Raw genomic sequence first — 12072 nt, forward strand, 5'->3', positions numbered from 1 at the left:
TATGAATTTTTTATAAGCTGATTTAGGCTATCAAAATATCCTGCCTACAGTTTTATGTAGGGATTTACCTATAAACATAGGCATAAATATATGCTAAGGCAGGACATTTCGACAAAGTAGCACAATTCATCAGAACACTGAAATTGGGGTTTTAATCAAGAGGAGGGAATCCTGAACAGCTAAAAATGCCAATCGACTGTGGCACAAGACCTTCAGGTGTCTGCTAGAAAGTTGAAGATGAAAAGGAATTGCACTTTCAGCACAGCAATGACCCAAAGCTTATTCCAAATCAGTAAAGAAATGACTTCACAGAAAGAAGATCAACATGTTAGAATGGTCCAGCCAGAGATAACCAGACTGAAAATCTGTGGGGTGACCTCAACAGGACTGTGTACAGAAGAGGCCCTCACAATTCAACAGACCCTGAATGCTGAATGAGTGGGAAAATATTGCCAAGTCAAGAAGTTCCAAGTTTGAGACACTTACTCAAAAGAGTGCGGTAAAATTCGAAAGGTGCTTCAACAAAGTATTAGTTCAGATTGATGTACACTTATGCAACCAGGTTATTGTATGTTTTTTATTTTTCTTCTTTTTACACTAAAATCTCTCTGACTGTTTTGTGGGAAAGTTCAGATATGATTTATCTTGGTTGCATTTTTTTACTTTACAAAAACCTTGATGGGATGTGTAGACTTTCTACATCCACTGTATATGCCAATGGAATAACTTAATAACCATCTAATAACTGTCTATGCGTTGGCCTTATCATCAGGAGATTGGAGAGTTCGATCCCTGGTGATGCTACAGCCATCTGTAGCCGGGAGTCCAAGACAGCACAATTGGCCTTACTCTCTCTGGGTGGGTAGGATGGCCCCCCTACTCCCCCCCGTCACTCAACACGATCATAGTCAGTGCAGACGTCTGTTAGCTGACGTAACAGATCTGGCAGTTGACGTTGCCTGAGTGGCAGTTCAAAAAGAAGTGGTGGCTGGTTTCACAGGTCTCGGAGGAAGCCTGTGCTAGCCTCACCCTCCTAGCATTGGTAGTATTGCGTGACTGGGGGAGTCCTAAGTAGCAGGTGGAATTAGAAACGACTAAATTGGGAGAAAATCGGGTAAAAACAAAAAAACAAAACAAAATAAAACACAAGTGTAAAGGCCTATATTGTATAGTTTTCTTATGCCAATCCAATAATGAGAAATGTTAGATATACTGTCTAGATTTAAGATGTTTGCACTTGTGTACATATAATTTTGTAAGGAGTCAGCTTAACTACGTATTTCTTTCTCTTGAAAGAATTTTTGGCAGCCTCAAAACTTGATTGTTTGTGTTACCTTTTAAAGGTTTTTAGACTTTTGAACATTGTTGACCTTTGAACTTTTGGCATGAGTTAAACTTGATTTGAATGTCAACTTCCTCTTAAATGATTTACTAATGTTGTTTTGTAACTCAGCAACTGTAACTGGAGCACATGCGATGACCTAACTGTTTATGAATTACATTTATTTCTGTAACCAACACAAATATCCATTCCCCAATGCCTGAAGAAAGCCTGTAGTCATCTGACAGTGTATGAGTCTGATGAAAAGCTCCAAATCGGGAAGAAAACAAGACCCTGTGAGAAAGTGTTGGCCAAGTTCTTCAAGTTGCATTACAAAGAGCACAGAGAGGCGGTCTTATGAAAGTCATGTGGCTGTGGATTGTGACGGATTGGTGTATCATCAAGACATCATCTCTCATACCCACACAAACGTTCTCATTTACTATTCACAAAGAACGCACACACACACACACACACACACACACACACACACACACACACACTCACACACACACACACACACAAAACACTTACTCAGCAACAGCCTGTCTGTAACATCAATGTAGGGTTACACCACTGTGGAGTAGCCTTTCTATAGTCTATATTCTATATTCTATATTCTATATAAGCGACTCACAATGACTCAAAATAGTAAAGTTTACTGACAGTGCAGTCAGTTTTAATACCTGCAGGGGGAGCAATCGCAAATCCTTACTGGCAAAATGTGAATTCCAGGGGTTCCGGGAGATCCACTAATCAACCTCTTGAATGTCTAATAAAAAAATTCTGGGTGGGGGGCGGGTTCTCTGAAAATGTTTATGATTATGCTGTCCATTAGTGAATAAAACAGTGAAAAAAAATAGCAAATTCAAGGATATGTTGTGTTAGCCTGCTTCACTCTGGAAACAGTGAGCTTCTGTTTTTGCTATTTACAGACATTATGATATACAGTATTACTGGTCTTGCTTTCTTTTGGTTCTGTTTTCCTCTTGTTGCTTGTGAAATATGTGTTTTCACGCAATGACACATGCTCTTGGGCTTTTCTCTGTTACATAAATGTTTGAGTCAGATTTTGGCCACCTAAGCAATAAGAAGAAACATACACATACAAGGGCAGAAGGTCAAAGCTGATGATTCAAAAACATACCAAGTGTGGGTAAATCAGCATTGAAGCTTGTTTTGGCATCCATTCAATTAAGTAACAAATAATAATATCCAGGCACCTATTCTAATTAGAGAAATCAGCTCCTTTAAGTTGTGCCCATGCTGAAACAGGCCTTCAGTTGCACAAACACACAGCTTATAAAATCTCTAAAGAAAAGCACTGCTAGTAAAATACTGTTCTATGCAATCTATCAAATCTATCTATGCAAGCCTATCAAATTACACATTTTATTAATTTTCTCAAAGAAAATAAGTTCATATTCTACAGAGAACACACTTAAATATATCATTTTTCTGCTGAGTTTAAGATCTTGGAAACAATAGAACAGAAAACAGAAAATGTAGTTTTTATTTGTTTTTCTAACGTGTTAATTCAACAAATTAACAGTAATTGTACATTAAAACGTGCAGACGCGTTCTCAGTAGAGGACGTGAAAAGAAGTGAACACCTCATCCTTTCCTGCACAAGTTAAATTTATTTGCTAAGTTTAACACATACAAATACAAAACATAAAAACATGTGTACATGATAAATATGTTTTTTCATGAATATGTTAAATAAAAAAGTAGCTCTGCTTTAAGTGTAAAGACGTGTACTCTCTGTAGAGGATGTGTTGGTTTTTCTTAGAAAATCAACACAAAACATCATTTGACTGGGGCACACAAACCCTCAAATACAATTGTGTTGTGATATTTTAAAAAATGAATGTTTATATAATTTTAGAAAGTTGTCAAAAATTGCTGCTCCTGCACCCTGTGGCGAACAAAACTGATAACTGATGCTACATACATGCTACCAATAAACAACAAATGAAACAGACAGGGAAATAAAAAAGTCTGATAGTGACTCTAGAGGAAAGATTTGTGACAGGGTTATTCAACACTGCCATTCAACACAATGCTGCTCACCTCCTTCTTCAGTAGGGAGACAGGGCTGGGTCATTGGCAGGGGTATGAGGAGACAGGGCTGCTGAGCCTGACGATGCATCCGTTGGCCTGTCACCAGTTGGTTTAGGGACATCTGACTAATGATTAAATGTTGGCTAAAAGAGGAGCAAAATGTAAACAATTATATTATGCAATTATTATGCAATTAATGTCAGGGGAGTAGAAGTAGCCTATTTCACTATGGACTAAGATCCTTTCTCTGTGGATGAATTGGGTGACACACCCTACCAACACCAGTCTCTCCTGTCTTTCACTTCTCTCTTTTAATTTTTAGAAGCCAGTTTTTTCCTTAGGAAGCAGAGACATGATGCCTCGCTGGGACTTCTCACTGCTAGCAGGTAACATTTGCCCCTGGTTTGGAGGCAAGACTGGACCACTTAACGCAAAAAGGGGCATTGGAGTGTTGGGCAATACGGTATACTCTATTAATGATGAGAGGTTAATCATTTAATTTTGAGAAAACATCACTTAATACCAGAGGTGAACAAAGTACAAAATTTAGGTACTTTGAGTATCTTGAGTTAAAGAAGAGATACCCAAGGTAAAATATTACTCCAGTAAAAGTAGAAGTCCTTACCCTACACCTCAACTTGAGTAAAAGTACAAATGTATTTGCCTTCAAATGTACTTAAGTATAAAAAGTAAAAGTACTAAAAGATTAAAAGTACTAAAAATGACTCTAATATCCTGTTATCATTTTTGTAACTCGCTTCATGAACTCATTTTAGGTGAAAATCCTCCAGCGTCTCTCTTGGTAAACCAGTCTTTTAATAGAACGTCATTAATTAGTGACGCTGACGCCTATTAAAATGATCATAAGCACAAAACACTGAAGGCAAACAGTTTCCATCAGAGAGAACCGAGTGGCTCTAAAATCACTTTTACAAACAAGCAAAGTTTCAGTTTAAGATTACTTTGTAACTTAGTTACAAGTTGAATAAAAACTGGCTTTAAACTCAGGATCACAAATAAGTTTTCCTTTACTGTGTTGATCTGTAGGCCTCTGTTCATAAACGTAAACTAACCAAAATTTATTTACTATAAAATGAAAGTGTTTGTATGAATTCAGAAAAAAGAAACATGTCAGTCACGGCTGCATATGTGTACATATTTCCATATTGTGGTCTATTTACACAAAGTTAGGTTAGTTCATCATTTAGGTGACGTATGTGCTCCCAAATTTTTACACTGCTGCACTGACGTTAAACTGTGTGCTGCACTGGGTCGGTATGACCAACAGGTCAAAACAAGCTCAGAACAAAGTGACCGCTGGTGTTCTTGCTTTGTGCTTCTTTTGTTTTGACATGTTACGTTTTTATACACACAAAAACCAAAAGGAACAACAGATTTCTCACAATGTAGTGGAGTAAAAAGTCAGATATTTGACTTTGAAATGTAATGGAGTGAAAGTAAAAAGTCGCCCAAAATGGAAATACTTAAGTAAAGTATTTTACTTTTTATACTTAAAGTATAAGTACAGATACACGAAAAAAAAACTACTTAAGTACAGTAATGAATTACATTTACTTAGTTACTGTCCACCACTGCTTAATACTCTAATACTTTCTTATGGCCTCTGTCAGTCACAGGCCCTAGAATAGCCCCTTTCTTAATCCCAACTCCATATAGTGCCACTGTCTTGTTTAGTTTTCTATTCATGTGTTGTTGATAGTGGTAACAGATTTGGGAAAAAATGTTTTTTAGGTGTTTTACACCAAATGCTTATCACAAAACTTTGGTATAAACAATGTCTCAGACATCAGGCAGTAGGCTACACCTTCGTAACCACCGCGATCACTTTCTGAAGCTTTTAGAAGCATTTAGCACTTCAGACGTCTGGTTCCTATCACCACCACGGTGAACAACTCTGACTGTACAGACTTCTCCAGACTGGAGAATTTCAAATCAAATGACTTTGTTTACCACTAATTATTCGACAGAACTTGCTAGAACCCTATATGAGACACAGCACATGGCACAGTAACAAAAACAGACAGGTCAGTCTCAAGGGATCAAGAAAGGGTTAAAATGGTCGTGTTTAAAGTAGTGTAAAAACTCTACACGAGCTTTGAGCCCTCCTTTGGTCTGAGCTTATCACGGACCCAGAGAAGCTCGTTATGACCTCCTCTGGTGGGTTTTCTGTACTGCTGGAACACGTTACGCTAACTGCGTATCCGCCGTAAAGTACGTAGTACACTGGCTAGCAGGCCCGCTGTCTTAGCTGCGAGCGCCCAAACACAGAGAAGATGAACGCGCCGCCGGCCTTCGAGTCGTTTTTGTTGTTCGAGGGGGAGAAGAAGTAAGTACAGCTTAAATACTATAAGCTAATATGGGGTCCTGTTTTGGTGCTTCGCCCTAATAATTCACTGTGTTTGTTAGCTAACTAGCTAAATCGGCTAACGTATCTCCGCGACGTGAATGCTAGCCAAGCTAAGTTAGCAGCATAACCCAAAACTCAAAAATCCGGACTGTCCAATATCGCAACACCCCGCGGGCTGAGTTCAGTGTCTGAAACTTTGCTTTTTGTAGCAGCGTTTTCTCACCTGGCCAAATCTGCGTTTAAGTGGTGCCCACAATAAACGAAAAGTAACACGAGCTTTTTTGCAGGATTACAATAACCAAGGACACTAAGGTGCCAAATGCCTGTTTGTTTACGTTGAACAAAGAAGACCACACACTGGGGAACATCATCAGATCGTAAGTATATTTATTTTGTAAATGTAATAGACACTCGATTCAAACGAGCACATGCAGCTGCTTTTAGGTGCACATATTGCTGACACAAGTGTCCAGGTGTGCGCACACAGCATACACAGGTTAACGATCATAGAAAAGCACTGCCAACACAATGTACCTGGCCCCTCTAATGCCCTTGTGGCTGAATGCAGTCAAATTCTCACAACTATGCTCCAACATACAGTCTAAAGCCTTCACAAAAGATTAGCGGCTGTTCCTGCGGCGCCCTTGATTTCAGATGAAATCTTGGATCAGAGGGTTTCTACAAACTTTAGAAAAGTAGAGCATGTGTAACCCCTGATTCACATAGAAACACAGCCTGTGCTTCTCCTTCTCTCTAACAGACAGCTGCTGAAGGACCCTCAGGTGCTGTTTGCAGGGTACAAGGTGCCCCATCCACTGGAGCATAAGGTTGTGATTCGTGTGCAGACAACACCAGATTACAGTCCTCAGGAAGCCTTTACAAATGCCATTACTGATCTCATCAGTGAGCTGTCACTGCTGGAGGAGAGGTTCAAGGTAGGTTTAATAGTGATGAGTAATTATCAGGACAAAAATAAAAAATCGTCTTGCAAACCATAAACTAAAATGTATTGACATTTTTTGATCACAGCTCTAAAAGTCCTATTTTGTTGATTTTGGAGCTGTGCTCCAGGGGCTGGATTCTCAAAACATTCACCATAACCTGTTAAGACCATCTTATGTGGTTGCTCCAGTGATTCTCAAGACATTGTGGGCACCGTGTTCTCACTTAATCTGTGAAATGCAGGACCATTTCAGAGCAGTCCTAGCAGGATAACACCACTGAATATTCAGGATCTCTCAACAGAGCTGAGTGAAGAGGATGCTAACTCCAAATGCACATTAGTGAAATGAAAAGCTGTGAGTGACACTTGAAATTAGCCTATAATAATGCTGAATTAGCCAAATTGCCTAATGTGCATCACATTTACAGAGCACCGTTAACAAAAATTACAATAGATATAATTTAAAATGAACAACATTTAAAAAGTCATCCATTAATATTTAAAATATATATGTGCATACTGGAACACTGTCTGTCATTGATAGAAATCAAAACAGCACTTTCCTTAAGTATAAACCTTTTAGTTTTAGCCCAGTGTTATGCTACAACTACCTTAGAACATCCTGTCCTCCTTTTGATGGCATGGGATAGATCAATTTTGCTAGCTGATCACAGAGCAGCCCTGAAAGGGTCATAAGACCATTAGAACAGCCATCATTAGTAACTTCAAGTAAGCTTTGAGAATCCAGCCCCAGGACTTTGGTCTTGAAGTGATGCATGCTTTTTGGGGCTGAAATCTAAATGTAACTTTTAAAATAGGTGAAAATATTTCATCCATCCATCCATCCATCCAATGAATGTGATTAAACTTATCGTGTAATAGAACACCAGAATATTTAAAGCCTATTTAAACTCTCGACAGAGGACCATGGAGTTGTGTTCATGGGTATTTGTTCGCAGCTGTGGTGTTTTGCACTTATGGCTAATTGTGATTATTGGTTCTGCTGTTTCTGTCTAGCATGGTGGCCCAGTGTATATCTCATTACCTGCTTTATTCTCTCTTTTTTAGGTTGCCATCAAAGACAGACAGGAAGGCATCGAGTAAAGGCTGTTTCAAAATGTGTATGTCCAGTGATGGCACCGACCTTAAAATGAGGTTCTGAGAGCTTCACAAGCTTGTTTGGACTGAATCAGTTATGAGTGGCATAGTCCCTCCTGTATAAGTTTACATCTGCTGCATTTCAGCATCATTCATTCTCCTCATTTTGCCCCACATTTAGGGTTGAGACTGCTGAAACTGTCTCTGTGACTTGCTGTTAGGTTTGAATTTCGCTGGGTTAACAGCATTTTGATTAGGAATTCTTTTGTACAGTGATGTTACACATTAATTGCTACATTTCTTGTAAATGTATAATAGCAACAGTAAAATGTTCCTTTGTAACTTTGTTTTTGTCTTGAATTAAGTAATAAACGTTATGTCTTTATTGTTCAATCTGCATTATATTCCAGCTGGAAAAATTATATGGAACACTTGATTAGGATCGCTGTTTCTAGGGGGACATATTAAAGAGGTGCACAAGGTTGGCTGATGGCTGAGAAGCAGAAGACGGCAAACTGTGGCTGTAAAGGCATCAGAACGTGTTTAATATGTGAGGAAAACGATGGAAAACGTCATTTACTGAACACGACGCAGAGCGTAAGTTCGGCAGTAACCGAGTAAGATTGTTTAGTGATGATTAGAATTGCGCAGCGTCGCGCGACGCGTCGGCCAACCGAAGCGCTGCGGCTGTGCTCCAATTCCCCACAGCGAGTGGACTTCCTGCGCACTCGAGGCGATTCAACACTTCTACACTCCAGCCAAGTGTCCTAGTGTTAGAACGGCTCGAGGGCGCATGAACTTCATTCACTTTGACGCCAGGAGGCTAAAACCCAACCTTACATAAAATATATATTCTTAAGATTTTTTTAAACGTTCTCAAATTTAATGTTGATTTTTTTTATTAGTAGAAACCGTTTTTAATCTGTTGTGTCTATATTACATTTATTTTATACGTAACGTTATTTGAAGTTTGTGTGTTTAATTTGTAGTGGTTTACTTTTTATACATTTTGGTTCAGAAATAAAATGATAAAAGTAAAAATTCAAATGTAAAACAGTAAAAAGGAAGAAACACACATAAATCTTCAGTCTTCAGTGGCCAAATATGTCTCCAGACCTAAACCCAGTTGAGCACCTGTGGGGCATCCATCCACAAGTGGAAGGAGGAGGAGCGCAAGGTGTCTAACATCCACCAGCTCCATGATGTGGAAGATAGCAACCTGTGCAGCTCTGGTGAATTCCATGCCCAAGAGGGTTCAGGCAGTACTAGATAATAATGGTAGTCACACAAAATATTGACACCTGAAGCACAATTTAGACATGTTCACTGTGAGGTGGACTCACTTGTGTTGCCAGCTATTTTTACATTTACGGCATTTGGCTGACGCTCTTATCCAGAGCGACTTACAATTTGATCATTTTACACAGGCAGGCCAAGGTGGTGTTAGGAGTCTTGCCCAAGGACTCTTATTGGTATAGTGTAGGGTGTTTGCCCAGGTTTGGATTGAACCCCAGTCTACAGTGTAGAAGGCAGAGGTGTTAACCACTACACTATCCCCACCATTATTTTTACATTAATGGCTGTGTGTTGAGTTTTTTCAGAGGACACTAAATCTATACTGCTATACAAGCTGTACACAGACTACTATAAGTTATACCCAAGTTTCATTTCTATAGGGTTGTCCCATGAAAAGATATAAAATATTTTCAGAAATGTGAGGGGTGTACTCACTTTTGTGAGATACTGTATGTATGTGTGTGTATCAGCATTACATGTATTTAAACTATTAATAACAGGATTCACATATTTTATGTGTTTATTTCTACTGTCACCGGAATGCTCTGAAACACCATACGATTTTTGTCTGAACCTTAATGCTCATTAAGAATGTGAAGAGTTATGAATATGCAAATGCAGTTGAAAACACCTCAAGCCCTGATGCCATCCAAACTGCTGCCCTTCCTCCTGGTTAGGCTACTTTACTGCCTCTTGATGAACTATGCTATAACAAAATGGCAAGAGTGAATGAATAACTCTTTGGTGAATAACAACGCTTTGTCTGAAGAAAAGAGGCAGAGAAACACAAAAAACTAAAACCTGAGCTTCCACTGTAACGTTACTAACCAGAAAATAAACAAGCTGAGTAACTTTTAACATTTAGTCTAACAACAACTGCTAGTAGGCTAACAGCACAGTACACCACAAATTTATTTGTCTTTCTGTAACTCCAACATTAGTCACTCAACTTTCAAGATTTATTGGAATATTTTTATTTATGGCATTTGGCTGATTTGATTGTTTTACATAGGAAGGCGAAGGTAGTGTTAGGAGTCTTGCCCAAGGACTCTTATTGGTATAGTAATGCTGTAAATGTAAATGTAGTGTAGGGTGCTTACCCAGGTGAGGGATTGAACCCCAGTCTACAGCGTAGAAGGCAAAGGTGTTACCCACTACACTAACCAACCAGAATATTCTTAATAGCATATTTTAATACATTGGACCATGACAGACTCACCATTTTTGTGATATACAAAGGTAAGTTGATATGTGGAGCTCCACAATTTTTTATTTATTTTCTATTTTTATTTATATTTTAAGTAAAATATCTGTGTTGTCAGTGTAAACTTTTGAAATTGGGGCTGTGGACGCTAATCTATATAACCATATAAGGGGTCTAAGAGGAGTTTTTTAAAAAGTTTATTACAAGCTAATGTTCTCAGTAGAAAGGACAATCTAGTAAACAGAATGCAAGTACAGCACTTGGAACACAGCCATAGCTATGAGTTGGTAGGTTTGTGAGTTGATCATCTCTGAATTGATAGGCTCATGTGTCTCGTTCCAGATACGCTGTGATTTTACGTATGATCCAGAGTCAAAGCTAGCAGTACCAGATGGTGAGGGTCAATCTTTTCCCTTCCCCGGTGTCTTCCTGTGGGAGAATTTTGTCTCAGAGGATGAGGAGAGGGAGCTGGTGGCAAAAATGGACCAAGAAATGTGGAGAGAGTCCCAGTCTGGTAGGCGGAAGCAGGTATGTTGCTGCAGTTTTTTGTATTTGGTGTATTATAATATTTGGTGCTTTAGAATAATTTGGCTGCCCGGTTTGATTCTCTTAGGACTTTGGGCCCAAAGTGAACTTCAAAAAACGGCGTATTCGTCTCAGGGGCTTCAGTGGCCTTCCTGCTGTCAGCCAAAAACTGGTGGACAGAATGACAAAGGAGCCTTTGTTAGCTGGATTTCGACCAGTGGAACAGTGCAACCTGGACTACGATCCAAAGCGAGGCTCAGCTATTGACCCTCACCTCGATGACAGCTGGCTATGGGGGGAGCACTTAGTTACTATCAATTTGCTATCTGACACTGTTGTGACCATGAGTTTGGATGAAGGCTGGGGAGAAATGGACCAGGGGGAGGTGAGAGTAGCTGTGAACTTGCCTAGGAGATGTTTGATTGTACTGTATGGTGAGGCTCGGCATCACTGGAAACACGCTATTCACCGAAAGGACATTCAGAGCAGGAGGGTGTGTAGTACCTTCAGAGAGCTGTCTGATGAGTTTCTGGAGGGTGGAGAGCAAGAAAAGCTTGGCTTAGAGCTGTTGGACATAGCATCAAGCTTTAAAGGAGTCCCCATAAGTAACTAATAAATAAAGTTACAGCAAACCTGAGAAAGGTCTGTACATCCGATGACAAGCCTGGACTTTTTAATTGCTCTGTTTCATCCTCTACGCTTATACACATTGTGTTGCTAGGCATCTTTAAGATGCACAGAATTATTTATTTGTTGATTTCTGAAATCATTTGTCAAATATATGGGATTTTACTTATGAATAAAAACCTTTAAAATGTGCTTTCTTTCACAAGAAAGAGTGTATATATCTGTATTTGATGCATAGTACGATGTGAATGTATTAATTCATTATACCATGTAAAACACAGAGAAGTGCTTACTCCACCAAAAGTGTGGCACATCGAGTATTAGAATATTTAAGTGGGAATAACGCTCTGTGTAAGTCAATCTTTACTAATTCATTCCCAGTGGAGCTCGCTGACTTCTTACAGCGGTGATAACAGGTCTTACACCGAATTCTGACCGTTGGGGGGCGCTGTTTTGCAGTTTCTGTTCACATGCACGAGCGTTTTACGCAGACGCGCATTCGTTTACGCAGACTGCGTAAGCTACGCCGACGCGCATTCGGTTGGCCTTGGCTTAGGGGTCACCAAACCTGACAGCTGCTGTCAGAACATGTGGCCGCTCCACGTCTCCACAAAGACTAGTTGAAG

At 39.4% G+C, this 12072-nt stretch overlaps 2 protein-coding genes across 2 annotated transcripts; both read left to right on the plus strand.

Moving 5' to 3' along the window:
- The first annotated feature begins 5581 nt into the window (after nucleotides 1–5581).
- Nucleotides 5582–8136, plus strand: polr2j (RNA polymerase II subunit J). Its single transcript, XM_017699300.2, has 4 exons — nucleotides 5582–5732; nucleotides 6041–6130; nucleotides 6514–6688; nucleotides 7765–8136. The coding sequence occupies exons 1-4, from the start codon at nucleotides 5680–5682 to the stop codon at nucleotides 7798–7800; spliced, it is 354 nt and encodes a 117-aa protein (XP_017554789.1). The 5' UTR covers nucleotides 5582–5679; the 3' UTR covers nucleotides 7801–8136.
- A 40-nt stretch (nucleotides 8137–8176) lies between these two features.
- On the plus strand, nucleotides 8177–11638 carry alkbh4 (alkB homolog 4, lysine demthylase). Its single transcript, XM_017699289.2, has 3 exons — nucleotides 8177–8391; nucleotides 10637–10822; nucleotides 10908–11638. The coding sequence occupies exons 1-3, from the start codon at nucleotides 8284–8286 to the stop codon at nucleotides 11430–11432; spliced, it is 819 nt and encodes a 272-aa protein (XP_017554778.2). The 5' UTR covers nucleotides 8177–8283; the 3' UTR covers nucleotides 11433–11638.
- The last annotated feature ends 434 nt before the right edge of the window (nucleotides 11639–12072 follow it).

The sequence above is a fragment of the Pygocentrus nattereri genome, chromosome 23 (assembly GCF_015220715.1).
Source record: "Pygocentrus nattereri isolate fPygNat1 chromosome 23, fPygNat1.pri, whole genome shotgun sequence".
NCBI classification, from domain to species: Eukaryota; Metazoa; Chordata; class Actinopteri; order Characiformes; family Serrasalmidae; genus Pygocentrus; species Pygocentrus nattereri.

Coding starts and splice junctions, on each gene's coding strand:
- alkbh4 (XM_017699289.2), top strand. CDS start 8,284: ATGGCTGAGAAGCAGAAGACGGCAAACTGTGGCTGTAAAGGCATCAGA. Junction 8,392..10,636: donor TACTGAACACGACGCAGAGC/GTAAGTTCGGCA, acceptor GTCTCGTTCCAG/ATACGCTGTGATTTTACGTA. Junction 10,823..10,907: donor AGTCTGGTAGGCGGAAGCAG/GTATGTTGCTGC, acceptor TGATTCTCTTAG/GACTTTGGGCCCAAAGTGAA.
- polr2j (XM_017699300.2), top strand. CDS start 5,680: ATGAACGCGCCGCCGGCCTTCGAGTCGTTTTTGTTGTTCGAGGGGGAG. Junction 6,131..6,513: donor CTGGGGAACATCATCAGATC/GTAAGTATATTT, acceptor TCTCTCTAACAG/ACAGCTGCTGAAGGACCCTC. Junction 6,689..7,764: donor TGCTGGAGGAGAGGTTCAAG/GTAGGTTTAATA, acceptor TCTCTTTTTTAG/GTTGCCATCAAAGACAGACA.